Raw genomic sequence first — 26,297 nt, forward strand, 5'->3', positions numbered from 1 at the left:
TATGACTTTTTTTGTCTTCAAAACCCCATTTTTTCCACCCCCCTGGACCAATGGTTGGGGATATCAAAAAACTTTACTTAGGTAAGTTTTAGGCCCTTGTCCAAAGAATAGTAGGAACTTTAAATGAATTCGACATTTTATTTAATAGGAAAGTTATAGCAATATTTTGTTTTTTCGAAAAAGCCCTCCCATTTCCAACCCCATGAACCAATTTGCCCATTAACAAACTCGACAGAAATTTTGGGTCGTTATGTAATTTATCTATCAGTTTGAAAGTGATTGGCGCAAAATTACGGCAGTTATCGTGTCCACAAGAAACTAATATATATATATATATATACACGAGGTCTGTTGAAGAAATACGTATAGACTGTTTGAACTTCTCAGATTCAATTGGTTCCAGTCAAATCCACTTGGCGTCGCCATGTTCGTACAGATCAGCTCATTACAATGCAGTTTTTTGATTGCAAATATCATTACTGGTTGCTTAGATACGCGGTTGTTTGTGAAGTGTGTTTTTTTCGTTTAGTGGATTTTAGAATGAGTGACTTGAACAAGCAGAGTTGCTGTGAAATTTTGTGTTAAACTCTGAAAATCTGTGAGTGAAACTTTTGATATGCTCAAGACAGCTTACGGCAACATTGCTATGAAGCATGCTTCATGTTTTAAGTGGCATGGACGTTTTAAAGATGGTCGTCAGTCGATTGAAGACTATGAGTGTCCTGGACGTCCTTCCACATCAACTGACGAATCACATATAGACAAAATCAACACCCTGATTCGGACAAATTGATGTCTGACCATCAGAGAGCTTGCTTAAGAGTGTGGGATATCAGTTGGATCGTGTTACAAGATTTTGACCGAAAAACCGAAGATGCACTACTGGTTTTTTCATCACAATGCTCCAGCCCATTCAGCCCTCAGAACTTGTGAATTTTTGGCTAAACACTTGATCACTGTTCTTCCCCACCCACCCTACTCACCTGATCTCACTCCTTGTGACTTCTTGTTCCCAACTCAAAAGACCTTTGAAAGGAAGAAGATTTGAAACGATTTCCGAGATTGAGGCAAATGCGATGAAGGAACTGAAACATCACAAAAGAAGCATTCCAGGACTGTTTCCTAAAGTGGAAACACTGTTGGGATAAGTGTGTGCATTGGGGAGGAGAGTACTTTGAAGGGGACCCAGACAAGTAACTTCTAAATAAAGTACATTTTGTTTTATGACGTTAGTCTACATATTTTTTTGAACAGACCTCGTATATATAAATGTATATATAAACCTTTGAACTGATGGTGGTTTTGGAGTCTGGGGGATGTGAAAGGCGAAGATATATTGAACTTTTCCAGAAGTCCAATCACGGTACTCATTACAATAGGTAGGTAGCTTTCTTATGAAATCTACGTAAAAGGATTAATTAATGTTTAAATGGGATGAGTTTATTAACTGTTAATTTGGTAAATTTCTATTTCAAATATTAGTATTATTCATGTAAATAATTAAGAGAAACACAATTTGCAAATTTTACTAACAGAAATGCATTCTAAATAAAATAAACATATATATGAATATTTAAATTGTATTATATAAACCACTTATACAGAATATTGAGATAAGAAGTACCTTAATTTTTCATGATACATGGAGAATAGTTTTAACTAATACAAAAAAAAAATGATTTGATACTAGTAATTTTGAATGTTGTACAAGTATTTATCACTGTATAACTGAAGTAATGAAACTACTTTGAATGAAAGTCTACATCAGTAATTTCTGAAGTAATGAAACTACTTTGAATGAAAGTCTACATCAGTAATTTCAGTCGATGAAGAAAAATTGGGAGAAGTCGTTTTCATTTTTTAATTCATTTTCATGTTTTCTAACTTGAGAGCAAAGAATCCAGAGTAATAAATGCTTGACAAATCTAATTTTTAGATACAATAATAGCTTGAATATAATGATCACTTTATTAACAGACAAACTGAAGAATATATATAAAATCATACTGTGATTATATACATATATAGCCTTGATATATTCAAGGCTATTGTTATATCTAAAAATCAGATGTGTCAAAGCACTTAATACTATGGATTCTTTGCTCTCAAGTTAGAAAACATCAAAATGGATTAAAAACTGTAAACAACTTCTCCCAAGTTTTCTTTGTTGAGTGAAATTATTGACTATTTAAAATACTTGAATTACTTCAGTCAATTCTGTGATGATAAATACTTTTATGACAGTCAAAATTGTCAGATCAAATGGTTTTTTCCATTACAACTTTTCACTGTGAGACATATTGTAAAAGTATCATGATTAAATAGAGTAAATGGAATGATGTTTAAAAATTTAAACATACAAGAAGGTGCTTTGTTCTATTTGTTTTCCACGGTTATGACAGGTGTAAAGAAACTCGAGTGCAAGACAAAACGAACAGTTGCTTATCCGGAACTGATAATGTTCAGTAAATGGTAGTTTGCTGTGTGTAGTATCAATTACTTCCAGGTTTAAAAAATAGCTGATTAATATTTTACTAAAACCAAACTTTTAGTCAACTACTACTAAAAATAAAATAAAATTAGTTATAATAGAAACCATCCCTCATTATTTAAGGTATATATTTATTACACCAGTAAAATTTCAGCTTAAATACTTTTGAGATCACTTTAGTTGCATAACAAATAACTACCTTGTTATACCTTTTGGTTTACAAATTGGAAGTTTATTAAATCTATTTTTGAAAAGTTTCAAATTTGTTGTTCGAAATATTTTTAAATATCTTATGCTTGGAAAATTCACTTCCTTCAAAAGAGGGAAACATTTTGGCAGGCTATACTTAATTTCAGATGTCGCAAAATATTATATATTTAGAAATGTATTTTTATACATGAGATATATCTAACATACATGCACAACTAACTACTGTTCGCTGCTCTATATCCTCCAATTCCACATTGGAAAGTTGGAGTAAACCTTTTAGAAAATTTACCAACTGGTAGGCCTGATTGTGAAAATAATATATTACCATAAAACTAATTTAAAAACTTTCCTACTGCACACACTACATGCATGTATATCCTGCTTATTTATGTAAGTTACTTTTATTCTTCCCTTATATAAGTTACTTATTTTACTTGATTAGAAGATCAAAAATTAGTAAAAGGAAAAACCTTAAAAACCTGCTTAGCAGATCATAATTCTGCGAAATGTTCTTAAGAAATACAGTAAGTAACTAAGTAACAGAAGCTGACGATATTACATGTAAACAAATATCATGACATCACAGAAGAATCTGTTCAAGGGAGAAGGTTAAAAAAAATTTTGCCAAATGAAACTTCTAAGCAATCATCGGCTGTTCATTGAAATAATGTTAATTGTATTTCTATTTTTTTTTGTGAAGAGACTTTTATCCAGAGTTTCAGACTAATGTATTTGATTACTTTGAGGAAATTATCTGCCAAAGAGATGAATAACGAAGAAGATGAAGAGAAAGAAATAACCATATTATTGGACAAATTTCATCAAAATTGTATACCATATACCACTGACAGTTGATAGAACTGAATAAAAAAAATCTGATGTGGACAACTCATGACTTCCTTGTATGCCTATTAAATTACATTTACACATTTTTTTAAAATGAAAAATACATAAATTTTATTTTATTAAAAACTTCTGATATTTGGTCATATATATATTTTTTTTATTATTGATTATTATTCATCTTAAACAGTTTTTCCAATGAGTGAGAGGTTATTAATAAATCAATATATTTTTAAATAGTTAAAAAAAAGGAGATGAAGTCTGATTCAAACTGATGTGCAAGATCCAAATATTTCATTAATTAAAATTTTATTTGCCTAAAACTCTGGAACCAATGAAAATAAGTACGACTTATGATGTATTGTTGAAAAGCTGTCAGTGAGGGCTTATTGCTGTAGTTAAGAAAAAGTCCAAAATCCAATACTTTTTGGACACTTTTGGTTCAGTGAACTGCAATCAAAAGGGAATGTGCACAACTAAATTTTATAACCGTTGTAAATCCAAAATTTCAGCATTCTATGACGTCATTTTTGAGTTATGCAAGATACATATATACATATGTATGTACAGATGTCATGCCGAAACTAGTCAAAATGGATACTGCCGATGAAATCTGGAAACCAAAATTGTTCACTATCACAATACTTCCTTTACTTCATACAAGGAAGTAAAAACATCATAAGGAACGCAATGTAATTTACTCTCAGATATTGGAATAATTATCAGACAGAAAAAATTTTTCATAAATATGTATTAGGAACAAATAGCCTTGTTTGTGTTAATTATGAACCTAAGAAAATCGAGGAATCTTTTAAGAACTCTGGAAAGGATCATCTTCAGCTAAGGAAGCATCTAACATTGTTGAGAGATTTTGTTAAAGTGATAGTATTTACAGCCTGTGATATTCTTGAAGTGAATAATATTTTAGTGTGAAAAAAAATTAAATGTACAACCTACAAGGATACTACAATAAAGAGAACTGATTACTAGAAAAGGCCTACCGAGAAATTTCTTTTGCAAATTAAAAAGAACTGTAATTACTTAGTCTTGTAACCATTGTTTTTCTTACAAAATTTGAGAAAATTCTTTGCAATGAAATCTGTAATTGATTTTAATACTTATAAAACCAAAGTAGTAAATGAATATAAATTATACGAGTATAGTTAATACAACCTGAAATTGTACAAATAGCAGTTTACAGAAAAAATAAATAAATACATGAAATCTGGGTAAATTATCTAGAAGTTGATTTTTTAATTGTGAAATCTAATAATTAAATTTTTATAAAAATATTGTCTAATTTAATCAAATATACTCTTAATGTACTTTAATCATAATTCCTGAATTAAGTAGTTTTAGTACACTGTAAGTTATCCTTCATTTCTATATTTCAGAAACACTCCATCCAGTTCTCAAATTTCAATCCTGTAGGTGGTCAATACAAAAAAAAAAAAAAAAAATGGAATAGGTTTTTCTTGAAATACAAAGTTGACCCTGAAATTGATAATATTAGTTGTGCCTCTTGTTTAAACAACAGCTTCATTTTTATTGTCTCAATTCCTGTATCTTTTAAGTATAAATCGATTTTGTTTATGTTTTCATTTTATAATAGTAATAATTTTTTAATGTTTCAGCTTTGCTGACATTTTAATTTTTATACTTAATAATAGAACATGCAAATAAGGAAAACTAAACTTTTTACAACATTCTTGATATCAAACCTGCAATGAAATTGTTATCAGATCCTGCATTGTATTACAATTTGTGAAGGAGTTAGACCAGATATTACTGGTTAGATATAATTTTTAATCACATTGTTAAAAAATTTTCAAACATTTGCTGAATAAATCAGCAAATAATTAAAATATATCTTTTACCTTTAAATCTGATCCATCAGATGAATATCAATAAAAATTTCAATATAACCATATTTTAAGTAGAGTTAAATGAAGTAAACATGCAGTGAACAGACACAAACTTACATAAACATACAAAAAACTGTTTAATTAATTAACCATTGTTTTTAAATTCTGTTAAATAAACCACCTAATACAGAATATTAAGATAAGACATATCTTACCTTAATTTTTCATGAAAGTACTTTTGCAGGATCCTATATCCTCAGTCATGAAATAATTCTGTTATCACATAATAAGAAAAAAGATTGAAAAATTATTCAACAATGTGAATTGGAAATTATATCTAACCAGTAATATCCAGCTTAACATTTCATTCTTTAGAAATTGTATTGATACAATGTAGGGTCTGATAACACCTGCTCACCTAATAACGGAATTATCTGATAAATTCACACGTAGAACTATTGTCAGATTTCAATAAAAATATTGACAGAGGAATCATTCGTTGTTCTTTAGTTTTTGTAAACATCAGTGCATAAATTCACATACAAGGTCATTGTCTGGTCTATAAAAATTATGATAAAGAGAAAAAATAAATTAATTTGAGGTTTCCAGAAAATTTACTCATTAGTTTTATTAAGGCATTTAAGTGCTACTGATTATGATATTTGGATAGTCCTTATACTAGAACACACTTGCTTTTCTTCTGATCTATAAAGTTTTCTTTAGATCATGGAATAATAAACAGCAAATTTTTTGTTACCCAAAAGATTCTTCAGGAAAAGAAAAGAGATGATTGAAAGACTTAACAATTTTTTACTAGTATTGAGAATTAAAACTGCTGAAAAGAGAATGGTTTTAAATAATTAAAAAATAATTTTTTTCTCTTTTCTTTATTAAAAGAGGGGAAGAAAACAAAAGCCAATTCTGGTTCAACACAATCCCAAGAAAGCTTTTTAAAAATAAGAATGGTTTGTTATCGCAATATTTTTATTTTTTCACAAATTAATAAAGAGGAATCCCAGGCTATTACAGGAGTCAAAATGCCTACAGCCATGTGATGATCAACAACCAGATTAGAAAATCGGATACAACACAGTTTTTTTACCATGCAAAACATGCACATGAACCAATAAATCATACTCATATGGAAAAATGTGTTTAATAGTGTAAGACTATACAGCTCTTACGTGTGAGTCCAGTATAAGAAAACATTCCAATCTGGGTGGTAATATGGCTCCAGTCTCCAGGAGTTTTTAAAGCCTCAAGTCGATTACGCAACTCGCTTCTCATTTTCAATATTCTGTTTGCCATTATTTTTACACACTCTTTCCTGAAATCATAAATATATTTTATTAAAAGCATCAGCTGTAATAAGTCCAATAACACCTTCAACACTTTTTTCATATACTGAAAATGAAGTTATATGAATGACAGTTTCTATCCTTCCACACATAGTATAAAAAAATTCTACAATTCTGTCCTACACAAGAATAAAAATAAAAACCTAATAACCATTTCCAAAAATTAATAATTTGTCACAACTTTAGACATTTAAAATGAATGTTCAAAATAATCTGAATGATATATATATATATATATATAATTTTGAACATTTATATTATACATATATTTATTGCATTTTTGGGTATATCGTAGAACAATAAAAAAATGAGTCCAACAGTGCTTATCGTGTATTTTGAATCAGGTAGTACAACATGTAATGAATCAATTTGCACCACATGTGGTAATCTTTTATTATTATAGGCATGGGCATCATGATTTCGCTGATGAAATCTTATCAATTCTCTAATTGTTAGAAACAATTCTCTAGTTGTTGGCAGTGCATATTCAGGTAGTATTTTAACTAGGGATGTCACAGGAATGTGCCAGACAGTCACACTAATATAAGGTGAGTAGGTTCCTTTAAATTATTAGCAATATTTACTTGTAATCATAAACCAGGAGGGAGCAAAAGGACTGTGCAAACAATGGAAATGATTGAAAATGTTCATGCTGCAATCTTCCACAGCCTAAGAAGATTTGATAGGCAACATGCTATATAGCTTTGCACATGTAGCATCTGATCATTTATTTAGGAGAATGCTGCATTAAAATTAACATTTTCAATTTACAAATTGGAAATTGTGCAGGAAATTAACCCTAAGGTTTTACTGCATGCTAACAGTTTTCCACAACCAGTGTTATAAATCTGTTTGTGTCCAACAAAGCATACTTGATATTACATAGTTCTATAATTAAGCAAAATTTGCATTGGAATAAATCTGCATCAAATGTGTACCAAGCCTATATACAATAGCCTGTATTACATCTGATGTGAATTAGATTCCTTTAAAATGATCAGGCATATTTTATTCTGTGGACAATGAAGATAAGGGTTTTAATCGTCACCACGTAAATGTTATCTAAGGATACTGCAAGAATTTTTCATTCACAATTACAGATGCTGAATGCGGATATGGACATTTATGATTCCCAGAAGATGGAGTGACTTTGGACATGTCCAAAGAATATGCATGGATTTTTTGCGACAGGGATTTTTTTTTTACTGGGACCTATTTCCCATCATGGTGATATCTCTTGGCCAGTTCCCTGATCTACAATGTGCTGATTTGTTTTATGGGGAGAGGGTACCACAAGCAAGTAGTTATCTGAACATCTTATGCCATCATACCTGGGATTGAACGACAGTATCAAATCTGCTATATCTATCTCTGATGATAAGTGTCCAATATTCATTGAATAATGGACACTTCCAATGCCATTTAATATGCTGTGTGATACATCTCACAAGGTCAAATGACAATTTGTTTGTTTACTGTGAGATTTTAATAGTTTATTAGTGCTCCTGCACCCATAATTTTCATAATTAAAAACTATAAAATATATAGCTTCATTTGATAAAATTTGACATGTCTGTTAAATAAACTAGGAGCATAGCTACGGACAACAGATTGGTGTATATGATAATTAAAAGAAACAGCAATGAAAGTATGATGTAAATTCAAATAACAACATGGAATCACTGAAAATTAGGAACATAATGTGTTTACATAATTCTATTACGTAAGAAATACTTAATGATAGCAAAAGAGTTCTATGAATAAATAATTCAAAAACATTTTTACTGCAGTACACAGGATATATAACAAAGTTCTCTTGGGACTTTCATAACCTTCCGACTCATAAAATAATGAAAAAACTTCATACAAACATATGTTCTAAAATGCTTCATTTGTGAGTTACGGCTAGTGAAAAATTTTGCTTGGATTTCAGCTACCGCAATGAAATGAGGTGTACTGAAATTTTTAGAACATTAATTAAAGGATAGATTTAATGATTTATTATGGTTTTTGATCTAAAAAATTGAATAAAATAGGACCTAGAACCATATTTTCAGTAGGTTTTGAAAAAATCTGGGGTGGGAACCAATAAATTGGGGTAAAAACCCCTACTTTTTATGTTTAAAGTACAATAACTTTGTTAAATGGGTAATAAACACAAAAAGCTTTTAAACAAAAGTTGTAGAAAATGTAATTCTGAACAAAATGGTGTCAAATAAGTTGAATAAAACAAAGAAAAGTTAGAAAATTTTGAATTTTATATAAAGTGTACACTACTACATTTGTTAGAAAAGTACTTATTTAATGTTAACAAAAACCAAATTCGTTTTTGGTGATGTGAAAAATGTGTAAAAACAAAATTTACTGATAAAAAATTTAAAAGAAACTGGAAATTTTACAATTGTAAAATAAAAATAAATATTACTAAAATATTTTTTTTATTAATGACAGAAATACAATAAATTATTTGAAAAATTATTTCAAAATCGACAATAAAATAACAGCTGATCAACAATGTAAATTACTTATTAGTGTTTAAGTAATAACCCTCCTAAGGTACATTAAGTACATAGAGCACTATGAACTGTGCTGTCATTTCTGTGAATTTTTGTTTGAACTGCGGCACAATGCTGCCATTGAAATTATCGATTCAGTTCAGTGCAGTCCAGAATTCATTACATGGCATCTTTCTAAGCAGATCAGAGTTTTACATTCTATTTGAAGGATATAAACAAAACACTTTTTATACTTATCATGAACAGCACCAGTTCAACATCTACAACCAGAAGACAGTTCACTTCACTTTGAGTTCTGCAACTGGTTGAATACTAATCGACAACTCCACAAGTATTGTTTTTTTACTGATGAGGCAAATTTCACTTGAGATGATATAAACAAGTTACACAGTGTGCAAATATGGGCAGAAGTAAATCCTCATGAAACAGTGAAAAACAATTTTAAATACTGATTTTGCGTCAATATATGGTGCAGCCTTCTTCACAATCAGCTGTTTGGATCATTCATATTACCTGACCACTTAAATGCTGAGTCTACTTGAACTGTCTTGAAGAATTGCCGCAGCTGCTTGAAGATGTTAATCTAGTACCGAGACGAAAAGTATACTTCTAGCATGATGGTGCACCACCCCCCTTTTTTCTTGGGCCGTTTCCACTCACTTAAATCATAATTTCCCTGAGAAATGGATCGGTTGTAGTTTGGGGGGGGGGCGAAAAACATTTTTATGTTAACATCGCTCGGAAAACAAAATATGAAATATAAATACAAAAGCTAATAGAATAACGAAAATTAAAACAAAATAAAAACTTAAAGAAGAAATCTAAAATCAAAATCAAAAACTAAAACATTAAAAACAAAGATAAAATAAAAAACAAACTACAATATTAGATACAAAAACATCCAATTACTGTAAAAAAATCTAAAAACACTAATAAAAAGTATGCGAAATATTAGCACTCCAGAGAAACAAAAACACCTGGTCCAAAATGTCTTCATTATTGCCCAGGATTTGACAAAAATTCCTGGGCAATTTATATTTACAACGCAAGACTACATAATGTATGCATCTACAAGGATAAGGCACACAGTCTAGCGGCAGTTGCATCATATCCATACTGGTGCGTTTACTGCTGACTCAGATACCTGTGAGTAGCCCTGGTATGTCCTATCCGCAATCGGCAGAGGATCACTTCATCATGACAAATTTTCCTGTATGAGGAGTCCCATGGCAACATAGAACCTTTAATATGCCAGAGTTTGTTATCTACCGTAACTGTCTAGTCATCTTGCCACTTTGTACGAAGATGACATTGCTGACCACCAAGATTGCCTGATCTGACACCTTTAGATTTTTACATCTGGGGATGGATGAAAAATATCTTATACAAAACAGAAATACATTTTCGTGTGAAATTAACTGCATTATGGATGCAACTGAGCAACTTGAGGACAGCCAAGAACTAAAAAGGTCAACAAAAGCAGTATAAAAGCGTGCCAAGAAATGTGTTGAAAATGGCGGACTCATTTTTGAACATTTATTATAACTGGTACGTATAATGCACTTTGTTCTAGTATACTGTTTCTAAATAGAAGTCAAATTTTTTAAACTTTTCTTTGTTTTATTCAATTTATTTGAAACCATTTTGTTCAGAATTAAATTCTCTACAAGTTTTATTTAAAAGTTCTATGAGTTTATTACCCACTTACAAAGTTATTGTACTTCAAACATAAAAAGTACAGTTTTTTACCCCAATTTATTGGCGCCCACCCCAGATTTTTCAAAAACTACTGGAAATATGGTTCTAGGACCTATATTATTCAATTTTTCAGGTCAAAAACCATAAGAAATCATTAAATCTATCCTTTAATTAATGTTCTAAAAATTCCAGTAAGCCTCATTTCATTGAGGTAGCTGAAATCCAAGAAAAATATTTCACTAGCCATAACTCACAAACAAAGCATTTTAGGACATGTTTGTATGAACTTTTTCCATTATTTTTATGAGGAGGAAGGTTATGAAAGTCCCAGGAGAACTTCGTTATATATCCTTTATTCTTCAGTAAAAATGTTTTTGAATTATTTATTCATAGACTCTTTTGCTATCATTAAGTATTTCCTTCATAATAGAATTATGTGAACACATTATGTTTCTAATTTTTAGTGAATTCATATTGTTATTTGACTTTACATCATACTTTTATTGCTGTTTCTTTTAATTATCATTTACACCAAGCTGTTGTCCACTAATTTACTGGTTTTCAGTCTAGATTTCTCAAGAACTACTGCAGATGTGGTTTTGGGACTTATTTTATTTGACTTTTCAGGCCAAAAACGATAAGAAATCACTAATTTTGCTCCTTATTTAATGTCCTAAAAATGCCAGTAGGACCTCATTTCACTGGGGTAGCTGAAACCCAAGAAAATGTTTTCACTAGCCATAACTCACAAAAAAAAGCATTTTAGAACATATGTTTATATGAACTTTTTGTATTATTTTCACGAATAGAACAGGTTATTAAGGTCATGGGAGAACTTTGTGATACACTCAATACAAATGTTAAATTTCTAAATAAAATTAAAAAAAAAAATCAGTTTTGGAAGATTGGTGAGTTTATACCACTTATGATGAGAAGAAAAAAGTAACATTGATCGAACCTATAGTAGTAAATATATATTTATAACTAATTAGATATACATTTAAAAATGAAAAGTAATTTCTACATCAGAAGAACACATATATTGCCAATGCAATTACCAGTGAATGTACTTTAACATTACATTATGCAGTGATTGACTACTTGCAGCACAGATATGAATTTTTCACTCTCAAGAGGTTTTTTCACATAAGATGAAGCAAACATGTAAATTATCTGATTACATAAATAAAAATAATTTTCAGTAAAGGGATGCATATGCTAATAATTACACAGCAGCAAAATTAACACTAAAAACTATAATTTTTGGATCCATAAAAAATATCTTCCATCAAACATTGGGAACATACCACTCATTATATAATTCAGGTTCTTTCATAACCTTTGCAACAATACGTGCACCATGACTAGGAGGATTAGAATACATGCCCCTCATAATAAGCAATAATTGTGATTTCACTGGTGCAATGACTTTAGGATCTGATACAACAAACACCAAATTGCCAACTCTTTCATCTGAAACAAAACAAAAAAAAACATTAAATATTTATTTTATGCATGAAGAAAAAATGGTTTATGTTATCAATTTGACAAGGAATACTGAAAAACTACATACATTAAAATTCTTTAGTAACTAACTATTTATTTACAAAATATGTAAATGACAACGACAATTACGATAACTATATTATTATTATTTTTGATGATGATGATGATGATAATAATACAGATTCTATTATGAAATTTTTTTACTGTGAATTTTCACAGGAGAAAAAATAATATCTGTTAAACAAACATTTACAGATGGAATACTCTATGGCTTCAATGAAATATTTTCTTTTGTAATAAGCTTAACCCAAGACTACCAATAAAGAAGAGCATTCACAATAATTACACTGCACTGGTGTTTCTCCTAAGTTATTCACAGAATTTCACCCAACATGACACATTTTTGTGATCTTTGGGGACTCTTATGTAAAAGTGAAATGGCTACTGAAATTTTATCTTAATTATTTTCACGTCTTCAATTTCAGAATACATTCTAACACATGCCTGCTGCTTAAAATTAAGCAATGAAGACATTCTTTTTTTTATCCCATTCCTTTCCAATAATCTAAAATTAGGTAATATATTTTACTTACCATACTTTATATTTTTAATGTAGGTGTTCACCTTAGATTATGAATTAGGGAAATAATCTAATACAAAATATTAAAAATTGTTCAGCATTAATTACAAAGTTCAACAAATCAACTTCTTAGAAGATCATGAAATAGAAATATAAGAAATCAGACAATTTTATCAATCACTATTTGTATTCCCCAAACAATAGAGGATTGCTCTAATTGTTCTGATTACATTAAACTATGTTTCCTTATTAAATAATTTTGACACTTAAGTTGTTTCTAATAAACAACTTCATCTATAAATGTACTACGAACTTCATTCTAAACAAGTGAATTTCTTTTCATTTATATTTTCACACTAATTCATTGATCCTCATAATGCATGCCATGATTTTCCTGGTAAATTATTGCTGTGTTGTATAATTTTTTGAATATATTTTATGACTGTGTTTAACTTCTTTTAGCTGTGTTACCTCTCTTGAAGAGGAAATATCTTGTACTGTTGTCCCTTTAGTAGATCTCTTGGGCCATGTTTTATTGCTCTATATTTCTGTATTGTATAATTGTGCTCATTTTTTCACATCTTTATAATACACATAGATCATATACAGTAATCAGAGCAAGGAATCATAAATACATTGTGATCACTACAATCTCAATAGATAAAATGACAGAAGCATTATAAAAATTGCATAAATATTAATTAATTAAGAAAATTGCAATCAATTTAGTGTTGTTGAAAGAAAATTAAAAATGGAAAAAATGTAGACCTAGTCTCTATACTTTTTACACATTCTAAGTATCCTCTGATGCTTCTTTACAATTCAATTAAACACACCATACTGTTACTTACATTTACGTCCAATAAATATTTAATTTTACTGCTAAACTAAAGAAAAAAAACACTTGTTTAAGAGAGTATTAAACCAGATGTATGTAAAACAGTATGTAAAACAAATTGTTAGGGATGTAGGATGTAGAGGGTATACTGAAATGAAACGACTAGCACTAGATAGGGAATCTTGGAGAGCTGTATCAAACCAGTCAAATGACTGAAGACAAAAAAAAAAATTATTAATAGGATCTTGTGAAATGTAACAATCTACTTTTCAATAGAATGAAGGTGGCTGAATAGATAATTTCATGCTTTAAACAGATTAAAATTAAAAACAAATCTTTGATAACATAAAACAAATTTCATTAGGAAAAAAGTTATTTATCTTATAGTGCTGTAATATTACTACTCTGTGAGTTTATAGCAATGGGTTTAGTTTGTAATATATTTTTTATAATCAATTACTCTTTTCTATTAGGTTATAAAATTTATCATATAAAGAAGATATAAAACCAGTTATTAGCACCAGCCTACTTCTGGAGTTTCATTAATTAAATATTACACTTTATTCTTACCATCTAATAATAAATGTTGCAAAACATAAAATATAACAATATTAATGAAAATAATCACTTACTGTAAAGACCAAAGTTCTTTGCAAATGACTGAGCACACATAAGTTCAAATCCTTTATCCACAAAATATCTTATAGACCATGCATCATTTTCCAAGTCTCCAGAAGCAAAACCTTGGTATGCAGAATCAAATAATGGAAATAACTTTCGTCTCTGAAAATAAAATAAAAGTAAAATAAAATTATTTCTACCCACATGACATGCTTTACAAAGCTTAGTATATACGAGGTCTGTTCAAAAAATACGTAGACTTTTTGAATTGCTAGAGTCCAGTTGGTTCCAGTCAAATCCACTTTGCATCGTCATGTTCATACAGATCAGCTCATTACAACACAGTTTTCTGATTGCAAATATCATTATTGGTTGCTTAGCTACATGGTTGTTTGTGAAATGTGTTTTTTCATTTGGTGGATTTTCGAATGAGTGACTTGAATGAGCAAAGAGTTGCTGTGAAATTTTGTGTTAAACTTGGAAAATCTGCGAGTGAAACTTTTGATATGCTCAAGATGGCTTACGGCGACGTTGCTATGAAGCGTGCGACATGTTTCAAGTGGCATGGACATTTTAAAGATGGTCGTCAGTCGATTGAAGACGATGAGCGTCCTGGACGTCCTTCCACATCAACTGACGACTCGCACATAGACAAAATCAACACCCTGATTCAGGCAAATTGACATCTGACCATCAAAGAGCTTGCTCAAGAGTGTGGGATGTCAGGTGAATTATGTTTCGAGATTTTGACTGAAAAATTGAAGATGCACTGCGTTGTTGCGAAATGTTTTCCATGCCTGATGACGCACAACCAAAAAGCCCATTGCATCCAGGCTTTTCAAGAATTGCTTGAACATTCAGATGAAAAGTTCTTGTTGAGGATCATAACAGGTGATGAATCTTGGGTGATCGAAGCAAAGGTTCAAATCGTCCCAGTGGGTGGGTGAAACATCTCCCAGACCAAAAAAAGCTCGTCAAGTTCGTCCCAATATGAAGGTGATGTTGACAGTTTTTTTTATGCTCAGGGCGCAATCCACCACAAGTAACTCTCCCAAGGCTCCACAGCGAACCAGACACTTACTACACTGAAGTTCTCAAACGTCTGCGGGACGCTATCCGGTGGAAAAGGTCAGAAATGTGGAAGAGTGGGGACTGGTTTTTTCATCACACAACGTTCCAGCCCATTCAGCCCTCAGAACTTGTGAGTTTTTGGCTAAACACTCGATAACTGTTCTTCCCCACCTACCTTACTCACCTGACCTCGCTCCTTGTGACTTCTTCTTGTTCTCCAAACTCAAATGACCTTTGAAAGAAAGATTTGAGATGATTCCCGAGATTGAGGCAAATGCAACGAAGGAACCGAAAAACATTACAAAAGAAGCGTTCCAGGACTGTTTCCAAAAGTGGAAACACCATTGTGATAAGTGTGTGCATTGAGAGGAGAGTACTTTGAAGGGGTCCCAGATAAGTAACTTCTAAATAAAGTACATTTTGTTTTATGACGTTAGTCTATGTATTTTTTGAACAGACCTTGCAATTATACATTAAATAGATCTCATCAGGAATGAATAAGTGAGTTACTTCATGAATAAAACAGGTACTTTCCCAGCATTTACTTGACAGAATTTTGAGTATAATCACACAATATAAAACTAATAAAAAACAAGTGGTTAAAATTCATATTAATACATAAAAATAATAAATAATGAACTAATGCAAAACAAATAATATAAATAAAATAGGTATAAAATAAAATCATTTTTAAGAACATATTTTACTTGTTTAATATTTATATGTTATACAGGGTGCAGGGAATTAAATTTTTTCTGTAATTAATATTTAAAAAAGTAATAAAACAATGTTTTTAAGAAAACAGTTTTATCTAATTTTAAACAACAGACCAGAAGGAGCTATTAAAGTGGATGATTAATTTATTAGAAATAAAAGAAGATAAAGCCCTTTCTCATAAAACTAACTAAGCCCGTGTACAGCATAATGAGAACTTCCATAGCTTTGATCCATCTGTCTCACATATACTTTCCTGTAAAACACTGCATTGCCCCCATATTTGAACAGTAATATACATCAATTTATGAAAATAATTACAGCCTTCTCTAATTTATGTCTCAACAACCATACAAGGTTCCATTATATTTTAGATTGTCTATATAATCTTTACTCTTTTTTTCCATCATTTAGTTATTCTTTTAACATTGTTTTAATCAACTGGTTATCTCTCATGAGAAGTCCCATTTCTAATCTAGATTGTTCTGATAAGGTTCTATTCAGAAACTTCTTATGGAGAGTAAATACAACTGAAGTCTAAGGTAAGTGGGAAATATCATACTGGTATTTAACTGTAGTTAAATTTAAGTGATAATAACTGATCTAAAGCTTCAGAAATAAGAATTTTATCGATGCCATTGAATGTTTACTAAAATATTACTTTTAACCTTTTGAGTATTAGCTGGAAGTGAAAGAACATATTTACCAATTTTGTTAATTGTCATGTATGAAATAGATCAATATGACTGCTGCCTGAAACACCAGAAAAGGATTTATTAAATTAATCTACTATAAGAATAGTAAGTTGTCTTACCAGTTTTACTGGGAATTTTAGTTCCATTTTTTATAAATTTATATGAATTACTTCTAATATTACCTTCAGCAGACTTGGCATCCCAAAATAAAATATTATATTTGGCTTTTAATTTCAACTTTTTCCTGAAGCAAGCCAGATATGAGATTTACACCAAAAATACATGTCATTTTCAGGAGCGATTAGTAACTCATGCCAGGCCATCTGCAACTGGTATAGTTGGTTACAATGGTTATGGTATTACTGCTGCAGTTATGGAACTGAACATGAATATTATTACGGATGACAGTGTAAACATATTAACGGAAATAATGCTTATGCTTATATGGATAATAAGTAAATTAATAAATATGTTCAATCTACATAATTATACATCTAAATATTCCTAACAATTTCAGATGTTTTAATAGGTAGTACACAGCTATAAATAAGAGGCAAAACCACATTCTCAAGTCTTTGTGTAAAAAGGGACAGAACATTGTAAAAAATTTCTTATAAAACAGAGTAATAAGATTATTTCATTTGAAAATGTAAAAAAATAAGTTAACTCTAAACCTATAAGCTATAAATAAGAAACTATAAGTTAAATATAACCTTAATTATATCAGCAATAACTCCCCACTGTTCTTTGGTTGGATCACTCCCGGTTGGATTATGAGCACAAGCATGTAAAACAATAACAGAATTTTGAGGTGCATTTTCAAGATCTTCTTTGAGACCTTCAAAATCAATACATCGTTTTACTGGATCCCAGTAGCGATATGTTCGCCCTTCTTTGAAACCCGAAAGGAGAAATACAAGTCCATGGTTTTCTGTAATAATTAATCTTATAAAAAATGCATAAATCAAATACAAATAATTCCAATTCATAATGTTTATGATTATCAAAAAAATGACACATAATAGCAATACTTTACATCCATAACAATAAAAAATAGAAATTTTACTATGTTTTACAAACTCACTTCATTAAGCAACTTACACTACCAAACTTACAACCAGATATTCTGCATGTATCATATTTCATGGGTGAAACAACATAATACTCTTCATTTCTCATTCAAAAAAGAATATCTTTGAAGAATTATATGTTATGAATCAGTTGATGAAAAAAACACAATTTTAAACTACATAAAACCTTATTCTTCTCTATATAATTTTTATGAGTTTGAATAAGTATAATTTTAATCTATTTGAAGAAAACCAGCATAAATTATTCATAACTAACAGGACATTATTCATAAAATGTTTTTATGAAATAAGACATTGTTCATGTTTTTGCTAGTTTTCCAAAAATTACATTTAAAAATTGTGAAATTTTATTAAGTGATTATAAAAAAAAAAACTGATTACATATAATAAAAAACAGAATTTTATCCATTTTTTCCAATTGTGAGTTTCAATATGGTAGCTCACATAAAAACCACAAAATATATATTTCAGATCTCAATAAAGACAGTATACATTTGGCCTAACTACATCAGTATGAGTAACTTGATAATTTCAATTAACAGTTGGAAGGAATAAGAATTGTAAAGGAAAAAAATTAAACTAAGGCAATCTTAGCTGTCTGTTAGAAAATGGTAACCACTTCAATTAAACATAAAACAAAATATACACAGACTAAATACATATATAAATACACATATGATCTGTGCAGCTGTTTCATTATGAAGCACTGTGAGCAACTATATACTGTTATGCAACAAATTTTTCATAATTCCTACAGGTTTTCTTCAGATCAATTACAACTCACAACAGTAGTTTCAAAGAGAACAAGGGTTGACAAAGTAAAAAAACAAACTTTTTTCATTATGTTGCTAATAAAAATGAATTCTTAAAGAACAGCAGGCGGCTCTTTACTTTGTAATGAATATTTTTTATTAAAAAAAAATAAAAATTATAATTACAGAAACTATTACTGAATATAATAAGATTAAATAGTTACGATACATTACTCTCACCCCATGTTGGATCTGAGTTGTAAAATATTGAAGCATTTAGCTGTCTAACAAGAAATTCAGCTGCAATTCTCAATGCTCCTGTACCGCTTAAGGTCTGGGCACTTATCACCTAGAAATCAAATACCACCATAAACAGATCTGTTACACATATCTATCTAAATATCTAGCTATATAGATATACAGGGTGATTTAAAGAAACGGGAAATTTTTAAAAAGTTGTGTTGGTAGCCATAGGTGACTGGTACCACTTGTTAGGTGGCGCCAGCCTCTAACCTAACCTGCAATTGTAAAGTAGTTGTCATGGATCCTTGGAGTGGTGCGCAATGTGCATTTGCTATCAAAGCGTTTTACAAAAACAATGACAATGTGGAGGGAGCGCGTAGAGAATTTCGCCGTCATTTTAATCTGGGACGGCACGACCGTGTTCCATCAGCACATGCAATTAAAACATGGATATCTAATTTTGAGGAAACTGGTTCGGCAATGAAAAAGAAACCTCCAGGCCGTAAGCAAACCGTCTGTACACCACAGAATGTTCAAGGTTTACAAGAAGCTGTCAGACAAAGTCCACATCGGTCAAGCCGTCATCTCTCAGCATCTTTACAATTGTATAGTTCAAGTGTTTGAAGAATGTTAGTGAAGGACTTGCAATACCATCCATACAAGTTGCAGATCGTCCAGGAAATGAAACCGAATGATGCAGTTGTGCGAGCACAATTCTGTAATGTAATGCTTCAGAAGATAAATGATAACAAAGACTTTGTTCACGAACTGTGGATGTCAGACGAAGCGCATTTCCACCTCAGTGGATTTATTAACAAGCAAAATTTCAGATACTGGGCACAAGAAAATCCTACGCAGCTACATCAGTGTCCGTTGCACAGCCCGTGTGGTGTGCTATGTCATCTTAAGATGTTATAGGCCCTTATTTTTTTGAGGATGACAACGGTCTTGCAATTAGAGTGACGTCGGCTCGTTACGTAGCCATGCTTGAAAACTTTGTTGTGGAACAAACAAAAGAGATTTCCACCAATTCTTAACACAGCCTGGTTTCAACAAGACGGAGCAACGTCACATACTGCACGAATATCGATGGCAGCTGTACGCCGATTGTTTGGACAACGTGTCATTTCACGAAATGGTGACATTAGATGGCCTTCCAGATCACCTGATTGCTCAACTTGCAATTACTTTTTGTGGGGTCACCTTAAAAGCAAAGTGTTCCACAGTAGACCTGCTACAACGGAAGAACTGAAGGCAAAGATCCGAGAAGCAATTGCGGAAATTCCAGTTGAGATGTTACGTCAAACCATGAACAATTTAACGAAGAGACTTCGTGAGTGTTTACATAGAAGAGGAGGTCACCCATAAGATGTCATCTTTAAAAAATAAACTAAAATGTATGTATCCTAAAATGGCAACATTTGTACAATTACATGAAATAAAATTCATTTTCTAAAAAAGTTTTTTCATTAACGTTATTTAATTTTTTAAATTTCCCGTTTCTTTGAATCAGCCTGTATATACACACAGTCAGTCAAAAGGTATGCAACACTTAATTCAAAAACATATTACAGAGGAAAATTTAGTTTTTTGCTGGCGAGAGAATGTGTGTTGGCAATCGGTGGGTGACCTTGTGGTAGAAGAGTAGCACATGATAACCAAGCCAATTCCCTCCTTTTTGATGACAGTGGTTGAGTAAGCTGCAAGTGAACAAACATGTGTTTCTCCCAGGCTCAATGTACATTCATTATTGAAGTTTACTTTAAATCACAGTCATTATTAAAATGCCAGGAAGACTTTAGGATAGATTTTCCTGAAATGCAGGTGCCTAATAAATCAATGATTTTATACGTAGTTGCTTGTTTTAGAGAAATCGGTTGAGTGTCGATCAATGTAAATAGTTTGTGGCCAGCTTACAGTTTTAAGTGATGCTCCTTGGAAAGTACCTGCGAATCCTTGCTATGTTCACCAAGAAAGTTGATACAAAAACTATGTCAACAAACCGGAATGTCTAATAGGACTGTTTGCAGAGATACAAGAAGCTGAAACTAAGTCCGTATTGCATTCACCTTGTGCATGGGCTTTCAGAACCTGATAGGGGAAAAGACTACATTACTGTCAATGGTTTTTGCATTTTATTCACAGCAGTGTTTGGTTGTTGGATTATATTTTCTACTCTGGTGGAAGCATGGTTTCACCTAAGTGACTACATGAACAGCCAGATCAACAGATACTGGATTTCAGAAAACCCTTAAATTTTCCATGAGACTCCATTACATTCATAAAAGGTTTGAGTTTGGTGTGTGATTTCACAGAAAAAAATTATAAACTCAGTCTTTTTCACGGAAACAATAACAGCTGAATGCTACCAAGACATCATCATGTTATGTAATTTGTTGCACTGTTAAAGGCTGATGAATGAGACTGCTGGCTGCAGCAAGATGGCGCACAGAGCAAATAGCATAATGATAATGTTGCTGGGTTCTTTGGGAAAACATCATTTCTCATGTACTGTGGCTGCATAGATTGCCAGATTTAATTCCCCCTGACTTTTTTCTTTGGGAACATCTGAAGTATAATTTCTATAACAACCCTCATACAATTCACAAACTCAAGCACATCATCGAAGATGAAATATCTTGCATAAGTGCAGCGACCACCCAAAAAGTAGCAACTAACATGAAGAAACATGTTGAGGCATGTACAGCAGCAAATGGAGGGCATTTCCAACATTTTTTGTTGAGAAAACAAATTTTTTTGAGAACATTTTTTTTTTGAGAAAAATAAATATAAATATAAAAATATTTTTTGTTCACCTACAAAATACAGTAGAGTATATTATGTTAATAAAGATTTTTTTAAGAATATTAATTTTTGACTCGTTCTGTAATGTTACTATATTTAAACTTTAGTAGACTTTATTTTCCACCAAGAATTCATAGAAGGGTTGGGAACCTCACAATTAAAGTAGTACTCTGACTTGAAAAAAGTATAATGAAATGTATTCAACTTAATTAGTTAAGTAAGTGAATTAGTCACAAATATGTATTATATTTAGATATTTATTAGCCATTATGAGATGATATTTCAAAAGATCATAATTGTTCTCTCAATCTTTACATGACACTGAAGGCAAAATACTCAGTAGCTGAAGTTTATTTCAATTTTGCACTTACTGAAGATGTTCCTTATAATTTACAATAAGCCAGTTAATCAATGGTATTGCGTTTTCATGACAAATATCACAATACTCTGATTCAATGTTGTTCATAATAATGTAGCAATTACTTTAATAAGAAAATAATTAATTACAAAATTGGTTAACAATACCAAAGTGATTACCAATAAGTACTCATTTAATAATTGATTCAAATGTTTAGCATGTAAAGTTAAAAATTATAGCAATTTTTAAAATTAATTCAAAAAACTGTTTTTGGAACGGATGTTTTACTAGGTACTTGAATCAACAAAGAAAAGAATCTGAAGAGATGTGAGTATGCAGCTTTTTAAAGTTTTTCATAGAAACTGCTGCATATTTTTGCTCATGCTTTCTTCTAAATCTTAAAAATCTGGATGTAATTATTTCATGATTTTCTTAAATGCTGTTTAATTTTTGCACTCAACTTTTTTTTTTAACCATACAATTGCAAATTCATTGAGGCTAAGTACTTTGGATTGGTCATGATGGTATAATAATGCAGGTTTTTAAACAGACTACAGTTTGAAGATTTGTACAAAGGTAAAGTGCAGTGTGTAATGGGAAAAATTAAAGGAATTTTATATTACATGAATAAATATGCTTAATGAAAAACACTTAAACTCAGCTACCCAAATTCTTCCCATCTCTTTGCAGAGAAAATACGGAGATGGGAATGTTTCTGTTACATTAGGTAATGTAGGTGATTGTGTCAAGTCAGGCAATTGTTAATCAAGTTAAAGAAAAATTATAGAAAAACATCACTAATAACACAACTTCAAAGGACTTACAAAAATTTTGAGCAGAAAATCTTATAATAAAAAATCTGCACAAAAAAATTATGCAGCAAGTACATTATTTCTGTGCCAATACTATACCAATTATTTATAAAACTTTCACTTTTTAAATAAACAAGAAATCACTTTACTTTTCTCATTTTATATAAAATTTTGTTCCACAAAAAAAAAAAAAAAAAAAAAAAAAAAAATTAGAACCGGAAGTAGTTATGAGAAATGACAAACTACATATTAAAAATCTCTCATCTACTGTGTTCCAAATACATAACCAATTCAAACACCTAAAACTTTTTCCCCATAATAATTAGCGACTAATAAAATAACTGTGCCAATGCTGTTTTGTCTGAATCAGCTCAAACCTAATTTTCTTTAATTTGATTTATATCAATCTTATCTTTCAGATATTTACTTTTACGTAACATGCTTTCAACTTTATAAACTAAGTGGAAATCTTCATGCTGTGTTGGTTTAAAGCGTTTATTGTCGTATGACCAAGGCAATAGTGAACAGATTTTCTGTCAATGCCCTACTATATTTTATTTTAGACAGTTTAACAGTATACCTAGAAATATTTAAAATTAAAATACAAATAAGTTCAAATCTAAGCTCTATAAAGTGCATTTTTTCTCAGACACTTGCAGAATCTGATGTAAAAACTTCCATTATAGTACTAAAAATAATAATAATGTTACCTATTCCAGACCAGCCGGAATTAGGTACCACGAATTAAGAAGAAAATACAAAATTGCTATTCTAGAGACTCTAGCAATTTCCACAAGAGAAATACCGCCATGGCTCTTGCCAGCGGTAAATACAAGGTTGGATCTCTCTCAGGGAGAAATAAAAAAGAAGCCAGCAGTTATCATCCAACAGGAATTTTTGGCAACCTTCAGTAGTTACGAAGAATATACTAGAATTTATACTGACGGTTCTAAAACCGAACATAGTGTTGGATGCTCCATTTATGTAAATGGAGAAGCCCATTCTTGGAAACTGCTAGATATGGCCAGTGTTTATATGGCAGAACTTACTGCCATTCAGCAAGCTCTTCGCTACACAGAACATTATTGCGAAGAGAGAGTGCTAATATGTTCCGATTCTCTAAGTGCACTTGTTGCAATTCGGAACAAAAACATTAAGGATGTCCTAATTTCAAACATCCTGTCCATTTTGTATGTTCTAAACCAACGAGGACAGCGATGCGTATTTGTATGGACTCACTGGATATGGATTTGTATTTGTATGCGTATTTGTAAGGGCATGCTGGTATTACAGGTAAATAAACGCAGATGAAGCTGCCAGAAAGGCAACAGTCTGCGACGATTTGGATGCATTTCCTATAAGAGTGGCAGATGTTAAAAACTGTCTAACTAACATAGTAAGAAACAAATGGAGTACTGATTGGAGGAGTTTAAATACAAAATTAAACTCTGTTAAAACTTCTCCATATAAATGGAAAAACGACTTTAAGTTGACTCGCCGTGAACAAGTAGCTGTGACAGACTTAGAAACGGTCACACGCGATTAACAAATTCATATTTGTTAACCGGCGAAGAGAGACCAATGTGGGGTGTTTGTAATAAAACACTTACAATTAAGCATCTAATTGAAGAGTGTACAATATATGAGGACCTCAGAAAGAGGTTCCGGCTAAGAAATGACATCGCTGCTGATCTGGATAATGGAAATGAAGAAAAGATAGTTGCTTATTTACACGCCAGTGGACTTCTTAGAAGTCTGTAAAAGTTGAAAATTTTTTTTAAAGCTGTGTTAAAGAATATCTAAGTGGAATTCTTTATGTATATGGGAGTCTCGAAGCGTGGCACGTGTAGCGACGAGAGGTAGCCCTCTTGCATAGGCCATCCTGGCTCGTCTGCACTCAAGAGCAGTGAGTCGGGATGTGTCCAATGATGGCATGGGGGACCCGCAAGGATAAACTGAGGGCGCGAGGCTATGGGTAAGCGCAATGGATGCCTGTAGCCTGTTTATAAGGAGTCAACTGCCACGGCATCCTGGTGCAACTAATATACTGCTTCGGCGGTTCTGGTCGTCCCGAGGGTGCTTAAACAAACAATAAACGAGACAGGTAGAAGAAAGAAATGGTATTGATAAGTTGTATTTTTAATTTCATGGGCTTTTTGACAACCTATCTCAAATTTTAATATCGAGGCCCTTTACATCCTGTAAGTGTTGTTTTGTCTTGTTGTTGTGTCTTAATGTTTTTTATGTTGGTTGTGCTTTTAAATAAAATGTAAGGGCCCTTTACACCCTTACATATGACGATCCTGATGGTGATACTAATTTCTTTTAAAGAATGTGACGAGGGCTAATGACCCTAGCAGTTTATTCACTAAAAAAAAAAATCATACATAAAATAAAACTGCTGTAAACTGTAATATTGTTATAAACAATTTCTGTATTACTGACTTGTACAATATTCAGACTAAAAAAGAAGAAATTTCTGAGACTAATTAAAAAATAAAATTATTGTACTACTTCAGAATCCCACAGCAGACACTACTGCAGTGAAAATTTTGTTTAGTCTTTGGAGATTATTTATTCTTATATATTAAAAGCATATGGCAATTATAAACTAATTGTAAATGAAGAAAAATGTATCAGTCCCTAGATGTAATAACTGTGCAATTAATGCATTAGGTTTTCCAAAATTGACTTCTAATTGGCTATATTAAGTTAACTGGATGTCACAGGAACATGGTACATGCATACTAGAACCAGAAATCTATATCTCATTAAAAATTCTTCAGCTGACCATTTTGTGCACTGTGATAAAGGAACAGTCACTGAAACGTGGACTCTGTGAGGCTGATGTCTTGGGTAAATGTTAACAGTTTAAGTGGAGAGACAGATTGATGGCAAAATTTTGAACTGCATACCTAACAAAACAAAGTTTTAAAACATCAGGTACCATAAAATTAAAGAATAATGGCTTCAGGATTTTAAACCACAAGGGAATTTTAGTTCAGAATTAATGGAAATCAAAAGCACAATGCAACCAGAAACTTAAAAACTTCAAAGATCAAGGTCAAGGATTTAACAAAGAGTATTATTCTTTTAAATGGAAAATAACAACACCACTCTGTAGGTCATGCAGAGAATTTACTTACTAACACTAAAGAGAGAATTTACTAACACTAAGATGAAAAGCAGAAGAGCTGTGATCACCTTATACAGCTCAAACTTGGCGCTGA

General features: G+C 31.3%; 1 protein-coding gene across 4 annotated transcripts in view; it reads right to left on the reverse strand.

Annotated features, from left to right (window-relative positions):
• Positions 1-26,297, reverse strand: part of Got1 (Glutamate oxaloacetate transaminase 1) — a 59,297-nt gene that overhangs the window by 6,240 nt on the left and 26,760 nt on the right. For 3 of the 4 annotated variants that reach the window (XM_075373080.1, XM_075373073.1, XM_075373063.1), the window contains exons 3-7: positions 19,084-19,198; positions 17,720-17,937; positions 14,538-14,688; positions 12,289-12,454; positions 6,594-6,736 (exon numbers count right to left, since the gene is read on the reverse strand). In XM_075373080.1, coding sequence (XP_075229195.1) covers positions 6,594-6,736; positions 12,289-12,454; positions 14,538-14,688; positions 17,720-17,937; positions 19,084-19,198 — 793 coding nt within the window. The remainder of the gene's footprint in view (positions 1-6,593; positions 6,737-12,288; positions 12,455-14,537; positions 14,689-17,719; positions 17,938-19,083; positions 19,199-26,297) is intronic. The other variant, XM_075373083.1, reaches the window with a different exon arrangement.

The sequence above is a fragment of the Lycorma delicatula genome, chromosome 1 (genome assembly GCF_047948215.1).
Source record: "Lycorma delicatula isolate Av1 chromosome 1, ASM4794821v1, whole genome shotgun sequence".
Taxonomy (NCBI): Eukaryota; Metazoa; Arthropoda; class Insecta; order Hemiptera; family Fulgoridae; genus Lycorma; species Lycorma delicatula.